This window comes from Xyrauchen texanus, chromosome 6 (genome assembly GCF_025860055.1).
Source record: "Xyrauchen texanus isolate HMW12.3.18 chromosome 6, RBS_HiC_50CHRs, whole genome shotgun sequence".
In the NCBI taxonomy this organism is placed as follows: Eukaryota; Metazoa; Chordata; class Actinopteri; order Cypriniformes; family Catostomidae; genus Xyrauchen; species Xyrauchen texanus.
Window position 1 is genome coordinate 14178954 of NC_068281.1, and position 22893 is coordinate 14201846.

Here is a 22893-nt window from a genome sequence, read left to right on the forward strand (position 1 = left end):
CTCCTTGCTGCTGACTGTAGTGCGATGATGTAGTGGATCTAATCCCATGCATATTGGATTTTAGTGGCACAGTGGATGTTTCAATGTGCATGCATATTCAAATTTTACTTGACTGTCATTAATACAGTTGAAGTCAGAAGTTTACATACGCCTTAACCAAATACATTTAAACAAATTTTTTCACAATTCCTGACATTTAATTGTAGAAAACATTCCATGTCTTAGGTCAGATAGGATCACTACTTTATTTTAAGAAATGTCAGAATAATAGTAGAGAGAGTGATGTATTTCAGCTTTTATTTCTTTCATCACATTCCCAGTGGGTCAGATGTTTACATACACTTTGTTAGTATTTGGCCCATTCCTCCAGACAGATCTGGTGTAACTGAGTCAGGTTTGTTGGCCTCCTTGATCGCACATGCTTTTTGAGTTCTGCCCACAAATTTTCTATCAGATTGAGGCCAGGGCTTTGTGATGGCCACTCCAATACTTTGACTTTGTTGTCCTTTAGCCATTTTACCACAAATTTGGAGGTATGCTTGGGGTCATTGTCCATTTGGAAGAACCATTTGCGACCGAGCTATAATATAATATAATAACAGAATTTTCCTTCCTCACGATTCCATCTATTTTATGAAGTGCACCAGTCCCCCCTGCTGCAAATCACCCCCACAACATGATACTGCCACCCCCATGCATCATGGTTGGGATGGTGTTCTTTGGCTTGCAAGCCTCATCCTTTTTCCTTCAAACAAAACGTTGGTCATTATTGCCAAACAGTTCAATATTTGTTTCATCAGACCAGAGGGCATTTCTACAAAAAGTAAGATTTTTTTCCCGATGTTCACTTGCAAACTGTAGTCTGGCATTTTTGTGGTGGTTTTGGAGCAGTGGCTTCTTCCTTGCTGAGCAGCCTTTCAGGTTATGTCGATATAGGACTTGTTTTACTATAGATATAGATACTTGTCTACCTGTTTCCTCCAGCATCTTCACAAGGTCCTTTGCTGTTGTTCTGGGATTGATTTGCACTTTTCACACCAAACACACAAAACGTTCATCTCTAGGAGACAGAATGTGTCTCCTTCCTGAGCGGTGTGATGGCTGTGTGGTCCCGTGGTGTTTATACTGGCATACTATTGTTTGTACAGATGAACTTGGTACATTCAGGCCTTTGGAAATTGCTCCCAAGGATGAACTAGAGTTGTGGAGGTCCACAATTTCATTTCTGAGGTCTTGGCTGATTTATTTTTATTTTCCCATAATGTCAAGCAAAGAGGGCACAGAGTTTGAAGGTAGGCCACAATACATCCACAGATACACCTCCAATTAGACTATCTGAAGCTAATTGCCTAAAGGCTTGACATCAATTTCTGTTGTTAACTTAGTAATTTAGCACAGTTAACATGTACATATCAGATGTATGTATGTACATTTCTGACCCACTGGAATTGTGATATAGTCAATTAATAGTGAAACAATTTGTCTATAGTGTATGTAGACTTCTGACTTTAAATGTATATTCATATAACATACACATTTATATATTAGGGCTGCACAATTAAAATAAAATCGTGGTATGACCATGGTGTGATTATTTAACTGCAAAGAGCTACGACTATTGATATAAATTAATAGATAAATCAAGCTGTTCACTTCAAATGATATGCACCCTGTCCTGTATTGTGTATAAGCATTATTACAGCAAATTCAGATTGGTTCTGTGCTCCACAACTTTATCTTGTGCTCAGAGTAACAGATGAGCTCCATTGTGTGCTGAGCGCATTATTTTTGCAGCGCACCAGTTTCATTTTAATTTCACTTTTGAATACTTCCAAGTGTGTCTGACCACTACATGTTAATATACAAATAATTCACCCCATGGCATTTATATACAGCTGAGGAGATGTTAAATTGAGGGGCACATTTATATACTTGTTTTCTGTGGGTGAAGAGGAAAAACAAGGAAAATGTATTACGAAATCCATGGTTATGACCATTTTTAAAAGCTAAGCTATATTAATCAAATGTCTTTGTGTAATACTTTAATAGAAAGTAATAATGTACACATAAAGCCTGGTTTATACTTGCTTGCTGCATTTGCGAGGTTGAGCATGGCGTTGGCAGAAGTGCGCTTTCACTTCGCTAGACCCCAACTCGCCGTGTGCATCCCATGTTTTTTGTAATTGAGTGAACAGTGCGTGCGGCACAACATAAAAAAACTGAACGACTGGTGTGAGGCAACATTGGCAATATTGTTAAACATGTTCAGATACAATGCAAACATACTAAAACAAACCAGCAAAAACACAATAAAAAAGAGGTGTTTCAAAAGAAAGTTAGATAAATCAGGCATTTAACAAATCTTTTTGCTTTATTTTTTTTTTTAGAGTTCTACCATCTTATAATAACATTGCCATTCTATTAGAAATACATTAACATTAGGTTTATTTTCTGACCATTTCATCTTATGAATAACGAATCAGTGTTAAATAGAAATAGACGTTTTTTGCTTTTTATTACAAAGGTTCTTAGGACTTAACATTGCCAAAAACAATTGAGAGCATAAAAAAACACAGTTTTATGAAATTTAAGTAAAAATTTCCATATTTATTAAACATGAGCAGAACAAAATTTAGCAAATCGTTAGTAAAATAATTATAGTGTCAATTGTGGCATTTATTAAATAGGGGCAATTTACATAAGCATGCATTTACACACACGGTGCCTTCTACACACCGAATGTCGCAGAGACTAGTATTGCTCTTTAGATTTCAATTGTTTTGAATAGTGAACAGTTTTAATACTGTAGCAAATCTATGCATGTATAGGTGTAAGGTCAATACATATTCTATTAGCATTTTTAAGGTATGATACAAGTATTTGTCCGGTGCCTTAATATCGAATAAAAACAAATTTAAGTTTGAAGCTTTTATTACAAATATTCTTGTAAAGGTTTTAAGTAGTTGAGTTTGATTGAGGATTACATCTACCACGTAATTGCGCTGCAATCAGCAGCTAGGACCCTCTCGAAAATTACGAGCAGGCATTGAGTGCGGCTGCCTCTCAGCCAGTGGTAATGGGGTCCTGTTGCTGTGAGTGTATCGCGCACCTACCTTTCTCTCATTCAAACATGGCATTATTTCGCGTTTCTCTGACCAATAATACGGGGCTCAAGGTGGCCTATTAGTTTTGAGTGAGATGTGTTAAATGAATGCTCGGTTTCTAGTCATTAGAGGCAAAGATAGGTGCGTGGTCTCGCTGTGCATTATATTGCGCGCGGGTGAGGGAGGAGGACAGAGAAGCTGCTCGGCGCTCAATAACTCCCATCCGACAGTGCTGCGTAGCGTGTTTTGTATGGCGTCTCTTTGTGTGGTTACAATATGTTAGAATCACTGCTCCGTTTATTTGTTTCGATGTAAGTATTTTTGCTTGTTTTGGCGGCCGCTTAAAGAGCGTGACGCCTAGCCACGCGTCACTCCACTCTGAGAGATGAGCAGTGCGTTTACTCCTCGTGTAGCCTGGAGCTTTAATTTGGAGGTCATTGTGAAACTGCAGTCGCAAGGTTATAGATATTGCATTTAGATACTGATGTGTTTAAATACTGCTTGAGCGGGTGTTTGATTTTTGATTATACTTCTGTAGAAATAGGCCTGTAATTATTTCTGGTATTTACTGATTGATCAGTCTGTTTGGGAGACTGTGCTTATTGTTGAATTTTTGAGAATGTTTTTGTTTCACACACAAAAGTGATCATACATAAATGAGCATGGTCTATATTTTTCCCCTGCCATCTGTAATTGACCATGAATCTGACTTTACCAGATTAGATTATTGATTTAACCTAAAATGCATAATACGGAGTACAGTTCCACAGACCATTTTGGATATTAATACTTGTTCATCACTTAACTACAAAAATTACTGATGCAAATTAACATATACTGTTGCAATAAATTACAAATAATGAGTTTTACCCTCTTTCCTTTTTCTATTTCTTCTGTTCCTCAGTAGTGAGGTGAAGGGAGCTGTCATGGCCAAGGTTCCAAATAGCTGTGAGGAGGTAAGAGCAAAGAGAAGTGCTGGGCCGACCTAAATATACCATGCTCCAGGATAGGGGGCTATAGGCAACCTCCACATAAGAAAGCACCATATTTATTAAAGATGTCACCCATCCCTTTTTTTTTTTTCTTTTTTTCACTTTTTCACTTTTCATCAAGCTCACAAAGCCCTCTCATTTCCAAGTTTTGCTCTCTGTTAGTGTAGATATATAAACAAATGCGGGCATACCAATTTGATGAGTTTAAAGAAATATTTCAGGTGCAATACAAATAAAGCTCAGTGGACAGTATTTAATTCTATTTATTGTCCCTTCTTTTCTTAAAATAAAGCTCATTGTAATTGAACGGAGCTAATCCGTAAACTAGAGTGACAATACATCCTCTTTTTCAGTCCTGAAAAGAGGCGTCCGGTTGGGATTCAAAAAACTGCCTAAAACATCTGGGATTTGGCTTTGCCTTCATATTGATGCACGCTCTACATTTAAGGTCTATTATACATTGTGTGTTTGATACAGCGCATCCGTTTTTATTTTAATCATCTTAAGATGTCCTTACGTGATTTTTCTGGCTAAGACCTGCAGAACATGCACTCTTGCTTGATCACACTCTGCACACATGCTCTTGTAGAGCCAAAGATCACCAGAGCGATGTACTGCTTTCAGCAAGAAAAATCAGTAATGCAAAGATGTAAACTCTTTTAAAAGCATGTTCCCCAACTCTGCAAAGTGGGGGTGGGGGGGTGGGGACAAGCCCTGCATCTTTATTTAAATTGCTTACAACTTACACATAAACATCAAAGGAGCGTAAACCTGTGCACAACTGGAGGTCTGAAAAAATTGTAGGTGTTGTAGGGTAAAAAAAATTATGATATTTTATGTTTTGTTGTATTTTATTCTATGGCCATTCGTTAAATGTATTAATGGTAAAGTTTTGGAGTACATCTAAAATGTTGCCCCTTTCACTTCCATTTTGAGTGTCTTACACCACCTTTTCTTTTTTTTTAAGGCACGAGTAGATAAAAAAAATATATGTTTATCAACTTTATGCCACAAATGCTGTCGATTTGAACTGAACCCGGAATATTTCTGTAACTCTTGTTGTCTTTGCTTGTATTATTATTCATATTAATTTGCATGTAGTTAAAGCCTAATTATCACAAGCTCAGCTGCTTAATTTGGTCATTTAGAAGCTCTTTGCTGCATTTGACTTCTTTTGTGGTGACATAATTTAGCTTTTCAATGAACCTTTGCTGATGCTGTGCTAGACAGAAGCAGCAGGGGGCACTCTCTTACTTTGGCTGATGTTTAAAACCCCCTTGATTGCTTTGTTGTAAAGGTGCTCATGCCTCTTCCATTGCCCTTATTGGTACCTGCATACTACTACTACTACCTCTACTACAGCATCTGTACCAATATCCCCAAGCGTCATGGCTATACCTGATAGGCCCTTGAGTCTGCTCTGCAGTGGAACACACCAGGCAACAATGGCCATATTGCCACAATGGAGTTGGCTTGATGCACCTGTTGATTGGACTGATAACAAGAGGCTGTTTTTTGGGGTGTGGTCTATCACCAAATGTGACTGAGACAGCAGTCTAAAAAAATTGTAGCAGTCTACAAATGGACTCTCAGTACTATTTCAAAACGAAGTCACCTAGAACAGCCCTGATGGAAATTAAGAGGTCCTTGAGTTTGTTTTCCAGCGATTGTTCCAGTTGCTCACAAAATCATGGGACTTGTTTCTCATGAGCTATGGCTGCATTACCTGCATCCTGCAAGGGTATTATGATGGGTGTTCTTGTATATTGATCCTGCGGGACATTTTGAACTCCGCTTTTATCGTTGCACTGGAGCCATGATTGGTGGAATTATTGGATTTTACGTTTTGTCCAAGTTTCTCACTTTCTATGGATTATTGCCATTAAACCCAACTCAGATTTGTCAAGCTCTGAAAAATGGACTTTCAGATTTGTCTGTTTTGCTGCATTTTGACTTCTCAGTTGAGTCGTTTCAGACTTCCTGATTATCTAGAAGATTTTGCTCTCAACATGGACATCTTTACAAATAAATCAGAAATATGAGTGAAGTGACTCTGAAAATAATAAATGATTGCTGTCTTCTGAAAAATCCCATCAATTTGCTGAAAGACTCCTTCCACCTTTAGTTGCATGTGAATAAAATGGACTGGACTCCTTCAAAAATGACACTCAAGGCCTATCAAACTCCACCCACTTTGTTCCTCATAAGAGCTCTTCTGCCAACCTGCTGTCAGATCTCTGCCCAAACCTTCCAGCCTTCTTTGATTGGACTGTTGTTGCCTAGATACAGTACATGCAGACGTGCGATTGGGCCATTCCCTACCCAGTGAAGAACATGTGTCAATGGTACCGGGGAATAAGTAGTCACTCTCCATTTTCTACTTTACAAGTTTTACCTAGACAATGCAGATGTTTTGCCAAGTGTCCCTGGTAACCCTAAAATGGAGCTTTTGGCTGCATGATAAACTATAGATGTATGTTTATCCATAAGGCCCATACAGTTGTGAAGTAAAATTTTAAACATTTCTCCCTTTTAGTTTTACACTGTTGTCTCTTGAATTCCCTACTACAGTAACTGCCCTCAATGGATACTTCAACCTGAGTGAATTCTCAGTATGATAGCTATTAGTAATTCAATAGCAGTTTGGCCTTAAAGAAAGCATTTTAATATAGGAGAGGACAGACCACATCTTCAGGGCAGAGATTGACATTTTTATTCCAGATATTAAAGTTGGTCAAATTGATGTGCCTGAGCAGTGAGATATTCACATTAACATGCATTGTTTATACATACAATTTAAATAATACCCTGAAGAGGTGGTCTTTCCTAATAGATTTCCCTTCTCTCTGTACCCAATCCCTTTTTTGGTAACACTTAGTCTCTCTTTATAAGTATCTGTATCTATCAGTCTTCCAGTCATTATTTTCTTCCTAAGACATGCATACACTCTTTTGTCCCCACTGTGTTAACCCTGCACTGCTTTCTATATTTGCCAGTCTCACCTTTTTGTCCTGGCTTGGGTGTGTTTGTTATCTTTCAGAGCACCACGCCAAAGGCCTTTACTGCCCGAAGGATCTCTCTCTGCAGTGAGTATCTTCAGTATCAATAGTGATTGATTGGAAAGATCTCATTGTAAATGCCTTTACAGTATTCTTTTACCTGCGCCCCTTTACAAAATGTTTCAATCAAAATTCTCTTAATCTCTTATCTATCTTCAGGCAGCAAATCATCTCCTGGAGTGGTTGGTTCGGAAGGGGAATCAGAGACCTCAAGCGGAGCTGGCATTGGCAGAAAGAGGCGATGGGGCTCTAGTACAGCTGTCACTTCCAAGAAACCCTCCATCAGTATCACCACAGACTCTTTGAAGGTCAGAGAAATGTAAAGTGAAAAAATTGTTAAAGGGATAGTTCAGTCAAAAAAGGTAATTTGGTCCCCCTCATTTTGTTCCAAACCCACATGACTGCCTGCTGTGGAACACAAAATATGTTAGGTAGTTAGGCACAGTCACCATTTGCTTTCATCTCCTTTTGTGTTTGATTAGTAAAAAAAAAAAAAAAAAAAAAAGAGTATATGATAGCATAATTTTCAGTTTTGTGTGTAATATTTCTTTTAAAATTGGATGAATGAGTTGATTATCAGTTGTACTGTATGTGATTAGCCACAATAAACATTCTGTGAAGAGCTCTAATAATTCGTTCTTCACTATGTGCAGTCTTTAATTCCATACAACAAGCCTACCTTGGGCCAGGAGGCTGTGCTAGACCTGCACCCAGAAGAGATGCATCTCTCTGGGGAAGAGGAAGGAGGAGAGAGGGATGACCAAGACCTGAAAATCAGGCGGACTGTAACACAGGTACATGTTGTTTTTTTCTTGAGAAACTTAAATGTGCCAGAAATTGTAGTGGAATCGGCTGCTTTTTTTATTAGTTATGGAGCATTTCCAAGGCTAGATATGTCTGGACATTTAGGGATATAGAGAAGCTTATACGTGCTTTTATTGAGTCTTGCCTTGATTATTGTGTTGCCCTGTTTTCAATTTTAAATCAATGCACTTTTTATTACAGTTACAATCAGTGCAAAATGCTGCAGTTAGACTTTTGACTCCAACTAGGTCTTCAAATCATATTACTCAAGTTTTAGCTTATTTGCATTGTTTTCCTAATAATTGGGTTGATTTTAAGATTGTATTAATTGCATTTAAGTCATTACATGGTTTGGCAGCAGAATATTTAGCAGTACTTTATGACCTTACGAAACAGACCTCTTTGAGCTTGTTGGGAGCTGTTGGTCATTCCAAGTAACAGCTTTTGTAGTGAAGGCCCACGGTAATAGAACAGGCCCCAGGATATTAGATCTGCTGAATTTTTTTCTGCTTTAAAGTCTGTCTATTTGAATAGACTTGCTTTTATTACTATGGGAATGTGTTGGGTTTTACTGAGTATGTTTTGATTTTATGTTTTGTGAAGCACTTTGTGCTAAAAGGTACTATAAAATTGTAGTAGTATATAGTATATAAAACTATAGTAAACCAATAGTTTTAAGAATATACATTTGTTGTGTTAAACTTTTTTCCCCATTACAGGTTGTTCCTTCTGACACGCAAGAGAATGGACAGAAGGAATCCAAAAGAAGTGAACGTGAGGATGAGGAGGAAAGAAGTGAAGGGCAGGATCGACTAAGCCAGGAGGAGAAAATGGAAGGCCCCATTCAGATTTCCATGGAGACTGAGCCATCGTCCCCAGAGCGAGATGTTGATATAAAGACAGGTGAAAGTTCTGAAAGTAACATAATTCAGATTGTTTATGTAATGTTTTGAAATGAATGGGAATCATGAATTGGGTGAAATCTGAAAAACATTCCTAGACAATGTTCTCTTGGTCATGTAAAACCTGGAAATGTCAGGGAATTTAAAATTGTGATTTCCATGGAAATAAAAAAATTCCTAAGGTCATTGAAATTTCTATAATAGATTTTTCTTATGCTCAGCCATAAAATTGTATTTTATTTTGACTGACAATTGCACTATTAATTGTGCTTTCAGTGTATTGTGTATCATTTTTTTAATCATTCTCCAATACAGATGACTGAAAGTCATGGATTTGTCAACATGTAGGCACCCTGCTTAAAAATGGCAAGAAATTTCTCTTAACGTTTTGTCTAACGTGTTTTCCTAAATAAAGTGACTCCTAGTGACACATTGATCCGGCGTTCTATTAGCCAGCAGAAGTCTGGTGTGAGTATCACCATTGATGACCCAGTCCGCACATCCAAGCAACCCTCTCCTCCTCGAGAAAAGCTGTCTAACATCATCCATGTCTGCAACCTGGTAATCACTATTTTGGAAAAGTTCTAATATACCAATGATGCCACACATAGGTATTGTATCTTTTCCTGGTAAAAATACTTACTGTCCTTGGGAGATAACCTCAGAGGTGTTTTGTAATGTGTTTGAAGGTGAGGCCGTTTACCCTGGGGCAGTTGAAGGAGCTACTGAACCGCACAGGGACCGTAATAGATGAAAGTTTTTGGATCGATAAGATTAAATCTCACTGTTATGTCACAGTAAGTCTCTTCTGTTTCTCTGAATCTCTCTGCTTCTGTCTTCTATGAATTTAAAAAGACCATACTGACCTGCTTTGATATAGATTTTGATTCAGCTTTTCTTAACCATCTCCACTCATTTTCCCTGACTTTCTACACTTCTCCTTTCAGTACTCCAGTGCGGAGGAGGCGATAGCCACACGGACAGCCCTACATGGGGTTAAATGGCCTCAGAGTAACCCTAAGTTCCTCAGTGTTGACTTCTGCACACAAGAGGAGGTAATATACTTATTGCAGCTCCCTCCTGATGTTAGAAACAACATTTTTCTTCATGAACACTACATCTTTTATTTCTGGTATGTCTCAGTTGGACTTCCACAGGGGTCTAGGTCCAACAGGAGAAAAGCCAGCAGTGGAGGTCCGTGGGGCAGCAGCCGCTGGACATGGGCGTGCAGGCCCCCTGCCTCTTCTGCCAGAGCGTGATCAGTGGACAGAACGAGAAAGGGAAATGGAAAGGAGGGAGAGAGCGCGTACAGAAAGGGAATGGGACCGGGATAAGGTGAGAGACTTCAGTAAACCTGGAGAAGAACGGGAGGCTGTGGCCAGACGATCGCGTTCCCGAGATCGCGAGAGGCGGCGTAAGGAGAGAGGGAAGAGCAAGGAGGGAAAGACTGACAAGAAGGGTGAGAAAAATTTGAAGTATACTGAAGTCATCAATAACTCATGTACACTGAAGTCATTGTACACTGGACTTTTTAAATTCTGTCTTGTTAGAAAAAGGACCAGAGGAGCCACCCGCTAAACTGCTGGATGACCTGTTCTGCAAAACCAAAGCAGCACCATGCATATACTGGCTCCCACTTACTGAGGAACAGGTATATATTTTTTTATTTTTTAGTTGTTATTATTAGGGCTGTCAATTTAACTCATAAATCTATTATAATTATATATATTTTAAAAAAATGGTGGAGAAAGAATGTGAGAACGACATTCCATGTGAACAGCCCAGGTCTACCTTGGACAGATTCTCAACTTTATTGCAAAATGGATTGCTGTGGACTGTAGACCAGTGATTGGGTCATGTTCAATTATATGGAGTAAAATAATTATTGATCTTAATGTGTTTGTAATGTCTATTCAATAATTTACTTGTCTGCCACTGTTGTAATATCTGAAATTATCATAATTTTGGGAACTCTAAACAAATATTGACAAGCTTATGAACATTATAATTTATTTGATGAAAGTGTTTAATGGATTGACAACCCTTCTACTTGCAGTGCTGTGAAAAAGTATTTGTCCCCTTCCTGATTTCTTCTGTGTTTTTTTTTTTTTTTAACACTAAATTGTTTTAGATCCTCAAACGAGATATACTACATAAAAAGCAACCCGAGTAAACACAAAATACAGTTTTCGAATATATATGTGTATGTGTGTATTAGGGCTGTCAATCGATAAAAAAAAGTAATCAAATTAATTACATGGTATCACGATTAATCGCATATACAAATATTTGCTGAGAAAGCCCCTCATATAACAATAATTCAATATATAAAGATTATACATATTTATATCAATATATAATTATACATAGTTATCTTTATTTAAAAAATATATAATTAAAATGCATTACATTCTTGTGGCAGAAGAGTTAATCATTGATAAGACAATACAAATAGCGGCTTTAGAATACAATTTATTGTTTACTACCATATTATTTATTGATCATAAGTCAATCATGGGCATATATTTCACAGCAATCCATTTCACAAGTGAATTTGTCAATCAGTTTGTGATTTATTATGAGGGCTTGTTTAAGAGCCTGTCATTCTACACCTGCGTCAGACATGCTTGTGTGGCATCTTGGGTGCGTTGCATCATAAACATAAAATGTTTAGTTCACTGTTTCATGTTAAATATAGTTTAATACTCAATCTTTAAACACATCTTGAGATCCCTTAGATCGCATTTGCACTCCAAGTGTTTTGAATGCAAGAACTTAAAGCATGTCTGTGTTGTGGGTTATTTTCTTCACTGTATAAACTGCGCGTTGCTCATACAGCTGAAATTTCACTTACTGCCCTCAGGAGTAAACAGGTGGTACTGTAAGCTTGTATTTTTCAGGAATCTTCCTTAGTATGGTGCGATTAGTTGCGTAATTTGTTTTTAACGTGTTATTTTTTTGTCAAATTAATCGCACTGATTTAACGTGTTAAATCGACAGCCCTAATATATATATATATATATATATATATATATATATATATATATATATATATATATATATATATATATATATGTGTATATATATATGTGTATATGTATGTGTGTGTATATGTATATGTGTATTAGTCCCCTTAAACTAATAGCTGTTTGTGCCACCTTTAGCTGCAAAAACTGCAACCAAATGCTGCCGATAACTAGAGATCAGTCTTTCACAATGCTGTGATGGAATTTTGGCCCACTCTTTTTTGCAGAACTGATTTAGTTCAGCCACGTTGGAGGGTTTTTGAGCAGGTCCTGCCACAGAATCTGAATTGGGTTCAAGTCTGGACTTTGAATAGGCCACTCCAGAACTTTTAACTTTGCTTCTTTAGAGTCATTCAGAAGTGGACTTTCTCCTATTCTTTGGATCATTGTCTTGCATAATCCAGTTGCGCTTGAGCTTCAACTCAAGGACTAATGACCGGATGTTCTCCTTTAGGATTTTCTGGTAGAGAGCAGAATTAATGTTTCCCTCCATTATTATAAGTTGCCATGGCCCTGAAGCAGCAAAGAATTCCCACACCATCACACTAACACCACCATTTATCAGCGGCCATTCAAGTGAAATTTCGGGCAGCCGAAGCAAATTCAATGACTTCTCGTGTTCTGAATATGCTTCTTATCTCACACGCAGCTGTGTATCACGTGATTGTCACATGCGAGTCCACTCCATCAGGCTTCCAGATTGTGCTCCACAGACAGGAGAACGCAGAGCGTGTGATCACTGGCTCTACTCAATCTGGTTTCTCTCAACTTGCATGACACATTTTAATTCTTCAATGCTTCGATAAGAAGTCAAACATCTCAAACGGCGAAAGAGCCTGACATTCTAACCAGCACTGATGAGGAAAATGGCTAAAATAATGTGTTTTGTCATCTGTCATGTGGACTTTTTTTTTTAAAACTACACATCAACACCCTTAATAAAATTTAGTTCAAATTATGATAGATATTAGAAAACAAACCAGGTTTTTCTTTCAGAATTTCAAAATACAGAGATGACTTAAAATAGCTAAATGAGGTGTTTTTTATCAAGGATATAAAGGCTATTTTTTACCACCCCTAGTAGGTATGATGTTCTTTTGTGGAATTCTGTGTTTGATTTACACCAGATGTAATGGGACACTGTCTTGCAAACAGTTCCACTTTCAACTCATCAGTCCACAGAACATTCTCCCAAAAGGTTTTAGAAACATCAAGGTGTTTTTTGACAAAATTCAGACTAGGCTTAATGTTCTTTTTGGTTAGTAGTGGTTTTTGCCTCGCCACTCTTCCATGGATTACATTTTTGGCCAGTGTCTTTCTGATAGTGGAGTTAAGAAAAATGACCTTTATTAATGCGAGAGATGCCTGCAGTTCCTTGACTTTTTTGTGACTTTCTGGATGAGTCGTTGCTGTGCTCTTGGAACAATTTTGGAAGTTCGGACACTTCTGGGTAAGGTTCACTACTGTGCCAAGTTTTCTCCATTTGGAGATAATTGCTCTCACTGTGGTTCTTTGGAGTCCCAGAGTCTTTGAAACAGCTTTGTAACCCGTCACAAACTGATGTATTTCAATCACTTTTTCCCTCATTTCTTTCAACCTTGGCATAGTGTGCTACTGGGTGAGACCTTTTAGCCAACTTCATGCTGCTGAAAAAGTTATATTTAGGTGTTGATTTGATTGAACAGGGCTGGCAGTAATCAGGCCAGCTGAACCCCATTATGAATGCATTTACATAGATTTGGGGATTTAGTAACTAAAGGGGAAAATACTTTTTCACACAGGCCTAGTTGGTATTGAATAACTTTTGCTTCAATAAAAAAAAATTATCATTTAAAAACTGTACTGTTTACTCAGATTGCCTTTGTATTATATTTACATTTTTGAAACAATTTAGGATGAAATATACTCAAAAACAGAAGCAATCTAGGTGGGGCAAATACTTTTTCATGACACTGTATATATTTAATGGAATATTCTGTGTTCAATACAAGTTAAGATCAATCAACAGAATTTGAGGCATTATGTCAATTACCACATTCACTCACTAATCAAAATTTTGGCTTTTATAAAGAAAAGCAAGAGATAAGTCAATTATTATTGTGGTAATTAGGGCTGTGTATTGCCAGTCACCTCACAATTAGGAACATGATTGGATAAATCACATCATGATTTAATTATTACATTCTGATGATTCACAAGCTTTCAATTCCAGTTACAATTCATTTTGGTGCATTTCAGTTATAATGTCCATTTTTCCAACAGTATGAAAAATTCAGTTTCAGCTAATGATGTAACCAATTGTAAAGGGGACCTACTAATTAGTAAATTACAGAAATAATTAGACAAATTGTATTAGTTTTTCATAATTTTTGTTAAGTTTCAGTCTCTCTCGCTCATCTTAAAAGCATCTCTGTCTTTACTGAGGAACACCACTTTTCAGAGTTTGCACTTATTTAGACAACCTTATTCTTTAGTGAAATGATTGTCATGATATGAATACACAAGTATTTGGATATTATCAATTTATGGATCTAAAGAATCAATACATTATTGTGAGAAACTTTAGTTATATGCCACAAAAAACTAATTCTGTTGATTGATCTTAATCTGGAATATTCCTTTTTTTTTTTTATGATGGTATGCCAGTGGTACTCATTACCCACCGTACATTGCATTCCAGGTAGCACAGAGAGTAGCTGCTCGTGCGGAGCGCATGAGGGAACGCGAGAAGAGGAGGAAGGAGATGGAGGAAGAGGATGATAAGAAACGCGAAGAGCAGCGCAAGGAGCGGATAAAGACTAGTGGTGGTGCCAGAGGGGAAAATGAAAGGGAGCAAGACAGAGACAGAGGTCGAGAGAGGGAGAGAGAGGGGAATAAACGAAAGGAGATGTTTCGCAGGCCCGGTGGAAACGTTGCAAGCGGGAGCAGGAGATCACGCAGCCGCAGTGACCCTCCACCCAGAGACCGACGACGCTAAAGAGTCTGGAACTGTCCAGTTTGTGACCCCGTTCCTGTATGTGCTGTTACAACTCTATGCCTACCTTCCCAGGGGCAAACTCAGACTCTATACAAATACTCAATATACATTGGGACCACGGTGGTGCTGTGTCTCCATGTAGACTCTTGTCACATTGTCTCTTGACTGGGCTTTAAGACTCCTGATGTTCAGTTTCTCTTCTCAGTGTTGATGGACTTCTGGTACAAGTGAGCCGGACGGCAAGACATTGTCACTTTTGAAACTTCACCTGATGGTAGGCAGGGCTTTTTGTTCCTCCGAGATCTGCCTCAGAACCCTAACCCATTGCATCTGCTTTCTGTCTTGTTTTTTGAGTCAGGTTTGGTGAAGTCCTCTCTCTTTCAGTGTAGTGTGAACTCAGATGGAAGAGTGAAGCTGCCCTCTGAAAGAGATGCTTTGAAAGCTTGGTGTGACTCTTGTCCAGATCTCGACCTTATCATGCGTTTTCTCTTTTGTTGCCCTCACATTCCTTTGTATCCTTTTTTTGTTTTGTTTTTTAATTCCATATTGTCTGCCTTTTGCCACACCTTTGTACCATGGAGAATGGGATTCATATTTAACCTTTTCACATTTGGTTTAATTTTCTTTTTTAAACTGACATTTTGTTTTGTTTTTTACTCCTGTAAGTGCTGAATGTACAAATAAAAAAAGGTTACATCTAAGAACTGAAAACAATGGTTATTTCTTTGTTCTTGTTGAAGATATGTAATAGGGGATTCTTATAAAGATCATTCTGGAGTTGCAGGTTAAATTGTGTCTACACATGACATGCGGGGTGTGAACTGATTGCAAGACCTATATATTTAAATAACTTTATAAGTCTTATATAAAACCTTGTTTGTGATATTTCATGTCTCTGGCCTGTTAATTCTAACGACAAGTACTCACTTGTTTCTGTATTCAAAAATAGCCAATACAAAGTCAATGCATACTAATGAACAATGAACACTAATACACAGTTGCAAAATAATGTATACAATTATTTAGCTATTCATAAATACCCATACAAAGTTTTTGTACATATGTATCTGTTGAAAAATCAAGGCACCTGGACATTCACCCATTTAACTTGCATCAGATCTGCTTTGTGAGATTCTAACCTATGCCGGATAATTAAAATACAATTTTTACTAACCACGTGCTGTTGTAAATGTTTGTATAATATTATTTCATTATTCAAAAATAGCCCATACAAAGTCAGTTTTTATATAAATATTTATGTTGGAAAAACAAACTAGAAATTAACCTGTTTTAGTTACCAAAACCTGTTTGATTTATCTGGGCTCTGTCCTGCTCATTTAAATCAATTTTTGCTTCTAATGACCAGTATAGGCATTAAAATTTAAAATGAAGTTCTTCCAATATAGCACATACAAAGTCTGTTCATATACCAATATATTACCATTGGAAAAACTAGAAATTTGGTATCAGCTATTCTAAAATAGCAGAATATTATTTTTATTTCATTATTATTTATATTATCATTGTATGTTCCACAAGGAGGCAGACTCTCCAATGCTTCTCTTTCACTCAGACCTGCCTTTTCAGTTTATATGACTTTGCCTCATCAAATCTGAAGCAGTAAAACTTTGCTGATGTATTTTCTGTATTTGCTGATTGCACTCCTGCAGTTTATGATTGGTTGTGTGGAAAAGGTAGGTAATTTGTTACAGCTCCAGTCCAGACTTAATTATCTCAAACTATTGTTGTTTGGTTACATAGTGCATACATGCAGGTACATATAATGACCCAGAAAATGTTCACACCCTGTCTGCATCTGACTCCCACCCGTCGTCTATTTTTACTGCATTGTTAGCTGTTAAATGGCCCTTTCCTCTCACTAATGCTTTATCACCCATACACTCCTTTCTGTCCGCTCGCTCTCTCTTGCCTCTTTCCCTCCATTACCATACTAGGGCTTTGACCTCCTTCCTGGTGAGCTCAGCAGAGGTCCTCTGTAATTAGCGCCCTGGTGGCTGAGTGGAGCATTTTTCCGGCCTGATGCAACACTGCAGGGCAGCTGAACTGGGTAGACCCTCCCATGCCCACACACAGCTCAGCACCACTCCTGTGACCCACAGTCTCTTCCTGCTTGATTTGTGTTAGCAGTCTGTTGCATTTCGTACAGTACTTCAATAATCACTCTTTAGAGTTCATTTTTGCAGGGAGGTGTGTGTGTTTGTTTCCAAGTTGCTTTTTGGGCCGATAGAAGGGTACATAAGAAGTTTGTTTGGTTGGCAGTGCAGCATCAAATTGTATATCCACAGACCATGCCAGTCAGACAGTGTATAGAGGACGTGGGATCCAGTCCTAAAATAATATTCATGGTTCAAAATACAAGTTATGCTCTGATGACAGCACCTGTGGAATGCTGTCGATTACTTCAGAAAACATACATTACATTTACACTTATGCACTTGGCAGACACTTTTATCCAACGCAACTTACAGAGCCCTTATTACAGGGACAATCCCCCTGGAGCAACCTGGAGTTAAGTGCCTTGCTCAAGGACACAATGGTGGTGGCTGTGGGGTTCAAACCAGTGTCTTTCTGGTTACCAGATTACCAGTTATGTGCTTAGACCACTACACCACCACCTTCCTCAATAAACACAAGCAAAAATTGTTTACAATAATGAGCATACAGAAGTCTGTTGGACAAGGATTTGTACTGGTATAAACTATAAGTTCTGTTTTTGAAGTATAGTTAAAAGACAAACTCTATGTTATAGGCTTATATGAGACTAGTGTGATAAAATTGGGGTGACATGAACCCCCAACTTTTTTTGTAGCTGAAACTATCTGGTGGTATCTTTCACTTCGGCTGTGTATTGATTATTGTTCATTCAACCAGAAGAAAGTACCTGACAGACATCCTTTACATTAAGATCTCACTAACACGTTAGGGGGCTACAGCTGGTTTTACGTCCTTGATGAAGAGAAAGCATATCACCAAGTTTGTGGTTGAGAAATCCAGACATCTGACAGCCTTCATCACACCTTGGGGGTTGAGGGAAGATATTCTGGACTCCCTAGGAGATAATTGCCACATACCTCACCTTGATGATATACTTTGCTATGCCAAGACTTTTAAGGACCATCTTGAGAGACTTAGAAGCATCCTAAAAGCACTGCAATGTCATGGGGTGAAACTCAGACCAACCAAAAGGGAGTTCTTCAAAAGAGATCTCTGCTATGTTGGACGTCTTGTTTCTGCTGAAGGTGTCTGTGTTGGTCCCAAAGATCTTAATACCATTTTGTCCTTGAGAGATAAGTCACCAAGATGTCCATCCGTCTTTAGCACCCCCATTCAAAATCTGTTCCCGCTGCCTTGTTTCCACTGTTAGTAATGCTTACAGTAGTTCCCCTTCAGTATGGTTCAATGCTCCAATAAAATACAGCCTACTGCAACAAATTTACTTGGAGAAGAAATTATAAAGAGAGTGAAAGCGATTTTGATTTCATGATCAAATTTGTCTAGGGTACAGACGGGTTTCAGGTTTTAACTAAAAGAAAAGGTTCACCCAAAAATGTAAATTTTCCCATCATTTACTCACCCTCATGCAATCCCATATGTGAATTTCTTTCTTCTGAACACAAAGATTTTTTAAGAAGAATATCTCAACAACGTTTGTCCACACAAGAAAACAAGGCAAGTCAACAGTGTGCAAAACTTGAAGCTCAAAAAAGGACATAAAGGCAGCATAAAAGTAATTAATATGAATCCAGTAATTTAATCCATGTCTTCAGAAGAAATATGATAGGTGTGGGTGAGAAACGGATCAATATGTAAGTCCTTTTTTACTATACATTCTCCTTCCTGACCAGTAGGTGGCGATATGTACGAAGAATGCAAATCACTAAAAACAAATGAAGAAGAACTCTCAGCAGAGAAGAGCGCTATAGGAGGGCTGGAGTGGAGACTTATAGTAAAAAAGGACATAAATATTGATCTGTTTCTCACCACACCTATCATATCACTCCATTAATGCCCATGCTTCTATTGTGAATTTTTTTAAATTAATTTTTATATCTGTGGTAGTCTACAGCTAGATGATGTCAGTGGAGGTTAACATGTTTTGAACTTGAAACATTCCTTTAAGGGTGCATTGAGAAACCCATAGAACAATTAAAACCACTTGTACAGGTAGAAGTCTGGTAATGTAAGTGTGGTCATACTACCCCAGCCCTTAGATTAGGTTTACCATACCACATCCTGTCCACTCTGTGTGATCACTGCTGATGAATGAGCAATGTGAACACATTTTAACCCTAGTAAGCAATCTTTCGGCAGACAACCCCTTCCCCCCTCCTTCCTACGGCATTGTCTTTTGTGTCCAGCAGTCTGAGAAACCGACCACAAGACTCCCAGCTCCTTTTTCAAAGCCCACCTCTGATGTGGCTTCTCAGAACTCTTTCTAACCCCCTTTATTTCTTTCGCTACCCCAAATATTTCAAGCTGTAAAAACCTAGATTCTTTATACAAATAGAGTCAGATTTGGCAGTTCTGCTTATCACACAAAAGCTGGAAACCACTGTCTTTTAGCAGGGCCATTACCAAAATAGATATTAAAACAAATGGTACTCAGAATAAAGGTTGATTAATATGGATTTTTCAATGACCACTTCTTAAGCTTACATGAGGTTTACATGAAGTAGTATTTGTTGTTCTTCTTATGCACCATTTTACACCTTGTTTTCCATGTTTCTTTTACTTTGAATTAGACCTTGAAATGATGACATGGATTTATATATGAGAACCATATGTGGTTTAGTGTTGTAAGGTGGAGGAGGGGCAAAGGATCATAATGCAACACAAATTCTCGAGAAAAGAGTGACCCCATGGAAAAGGAAATATTATAGACAGAGACCAGGGGAACATAGACCTCATGCCTCTGATGTGGCAGTACATTCATTAAAGTCCTAAGGTAAAGTCCTGATAAATTGCAGTGAACTATTGGAGATCCGATTTGAAGCAGGGAGGTTTCCTGGAGGATGTGACTGGGTCAGAGTGAGGGTAGTTGGGTTTGGTGAGGCAGAGGAGGGAGGGTAAAAGACTGATTCAGCAGCTCCTGGTGGGGAGTCTTTTCCTCCCGCTTTGAAAATGTTTACCTTTAAAGAGTAGGAAAAAGAACCAAAGCTATGAGTTAAGAGATGTTGGTTGTTTTACTTCCTACAATCTGTTTTTTCACAGTGAATCATCTGGCATTCTGGAAAAAACAACCCTCTGCTCATACCACACCCTGTCTTCAATGTTGACTGTATGTTTACCATAGCTCAACACATTTGTGCAGGTGCTTCTAGTCTTTTATATGCATTTCCAGCATATTCAGCATTACCAAATGGATGTATTCTATACCAGCACTTGCAAAGCCCCGTGTAATGATATGCATACCCCTTAATGACAGTCTTTGACTGTAAAAGCACACACACTTACTATACTGTATATCTGATGTGTAAGCTGGAATTATGTAATTTGTGTTCTTGTGAGGAATATATTTGTCACACATAAAGACCACAGAGAAGCAACTGTGATAACACATTGTGCACATACTGAAGCAAATGAAAGATATCAACAAAGGGTGCAGAAGTTTTTGCCATTGTCTATCTATTGTTTAAATCAATTTTTCTGCTTGGAAATGTACTAGACTCAACTAGAGAGCACCAATTGTTGGCTAAATACAATGTAGCTATGTTTACTAGGTGTTAGAATGTCTTCTGAGTCTGATCTGTTGGTGAATTTGTGGCTTGAAACTAAAACCATGTGTAACCTACATTACGACTTTGTAACTTTGACTGCATCAGTGATGTACAATTATATCCTGTACAGGCCTGATCATATAAAAATATGTGCATGCACTGAGCAGAAAATTTCAATTATTATAATAAAATCACTAACACAATTTTCTTTCCAATACATTTATAATTTCTCTTTATACATATAATCCTCTCTTCATTTAGACAGTTACAGTATCTGACTTATAATAGATGATTTTTGGTTAAATAGCTAATTCCTCATAATGGTAATGTTTAATGGGTTTTCTTTCATACCACATTCCTTCAATCTCTTTTATTTGACATTTTAAAGCATGTACGTTTTATCTTTAGTCTAGGGAAGACAGGAATCTTGCTAATGAAACGTGGACAGAAACTCTGTGAGGTAATGGTGTTAAAAAGCATGAAACTGACTTTCAAAAAGCACAGAAGTGTCAGGAGATAAAACAATAACAAAAAGCAGGCAATAAACTGGGGCAAAGTGTGTTCAGAGAGAGGCTTGAAATGTTTGTGGTGCTGCTTAATGTATTCAGTTAAGCCAGTTTAGTGAGTTAAAAAAAGTCACTGAGCAGAAACTGAGGAAATTCAAATCTACTTGCCTGGAGAAGAGAGAGAGAGAGAGAGAGAGAGAGAGAGAAATTGAGGAAATTGTGGGCAGCTCAGAAAGTGCTGAGGTTGTTTTTCATACTGCAGAATCAGCTGGGAAAAGATTGAACTTGCTTAAAACCAGCATAGGGTGAAAAATATAAAATACTTGTGTAGGGGGAAATGGTCGGACTGAAATATATACAAAAAGCAGCCTTTAGGAGCAAAAATTCACAATTAAATGAGACATAAATTGACATTTCATCCAAAAATTCTAATTATGTCATCATCAGCCTCATGTTATTCCAAACTTGTATGACTTTTCTATGGAACACAAAAAGTCACATTTTGAAGAAACACTTGCAAATGCATATAAAATGAATGGGGACTGTGGCTAACATTCTAATTTTGTGTTCCATGAAAAAGAGTCATATAAGTTTAAAACAAGATAAGGGTGAGTGAATGATAACAGCATTTTTATTTTTGGGTGAACTATCCCTTTAAACAGTCTTTGAAGGTCTTCCTTTTTTGTTTAATCACACTTCACATATGTTAAGACAGATGTTTGATCTGAAAAAAAAAAAATAAAGGTTTTAATTTTAATGATCTAAAAAGAACAGTGTTTGTGGAGGGCATCCAGTGCCAATGCAATCTTATAGGTCCTTTCATTTATGTTACATCAACAGTATGTAATCAGATAAGCCCTGTTTGCCTCTCTTTGTCCTGCAATCGAAGCAGTTTGGAATCCAGATGTTGTTGATGGATCTATTTTTCAGTGTTAGCTTCCATATGTCCATCCCCCTTGCCTCCCTTAAGACTTGCCTCTGAGAGCCAAATTTAACTATTTCACAAAGACTCTTTAACAGCAAATGCACTGCAAAAAGATCATTTTCATAATCAGTTTTCAGATGAAAATATCTCAACATCTTGAAAACAACATACATTTCCTTGAAAAATAAAACTGCATAAGAAATTAAGACTCAAATTAAGATTTTCTATTAACATTAATCTACATTATTAAACTAAATGTAATGAGATTTATGCTTAAAACAAGAAAACAAATCCCAATGTTTTTTAAAAAAAGTATTATTATTAAAAATTTGGCCTCTCAAGTAAATTGATATTGTTTTATGGATGTTCAAAAAATGTGACTGGAAAACAAGACAAATCTGATTAAGAAAATTATTATTATTATTTTGCACTTTACATTCCACTGTACTGTATCTATTTTCATTTATCGAATACCAACACATACAGAACTGCGAATGTCATCTCTATTTTAGACACACATATGATTTAGCCTCAATCAGTATCTGGAAGTGTAATTATTCTCAATGACACACACACTTTCATTTTAACAGAGATATGTTTCCTTGTGAAATGTGCCAAAGAGTTTGCAAAATTATAATCATTCCTGGTTTCACTTAATCCTTGGACATAGCCTGCTTTTTCCGTCCCACTTATATGGCCAAGTGTTTCCGAGTGCCAGCAAGAGGGAAGAGAAAGGAGTATGGACAAAAATGACAAGAAAGAGCTGCATTTCTATGAAGAAAAAAAAAAGAACATGTAGAAGTTGTCTTGCAGGAAGTTTGTCTTATTGTCTGGTAATTATTTATGGCATTGGATGAGAT

General features: G+C 37.5%; 1 protein-coding gene across 1 annotated transcript in view; it reads left to right on the plus strand.

Moving 5' to 3' along the window:
- Positions 1 to 16008, plus strand: part of LOC127645211 (apoptotic chromatin condensation inducer in the nucleus-like) — a 30835-nt gene extending 14827 nt beyond the window's left edge. Inside the window, exons 8-18 of the mRNA XM_052128755.1 lie at positions 4009 to 4060; positions 7137 to 7182; positions 7315 to 7463; positions 7809 to 7949; positions 8679 to 8862; positions 9277 to 9422; positions 9551 to 9658; positions 9809 to 9916; positions 10005 to 10320; positions 10412 to 10512; positions 14568 to 16008. Coding sequence (XP_051984715.1) covers positions 4009 to 4060; positions 7137 to 7182; positions 7315 to 7463; positions 7809 to 7949; positions 8679 to 8862; positions 9277 to 9422; positions 9551 to 9658; positions 9809 to 9916; positions 10005 to 10320; positions 10412 to 10512; positions 14568 to 14864 — 1648 coding nt within the window. The 3' untranslated portion in view covers positions 14865 to 16008. The remainder of the gene's footprint in view (positions 1 to 4008; positions 4061 to 7136; positions 7183 to 7314; positions 7464 to 7808; positions 7950 to 8678; positions 8863 to 9276; positions 9423 to 9550; positions 9659 to 9808; positions 9917 to 10004; positions 10321 to 10411; positions 10513 to 14567) is intronic.
- The last annotated feature ends 6885 nt before the right edge of the window (positions 16009 to 22893 follow it).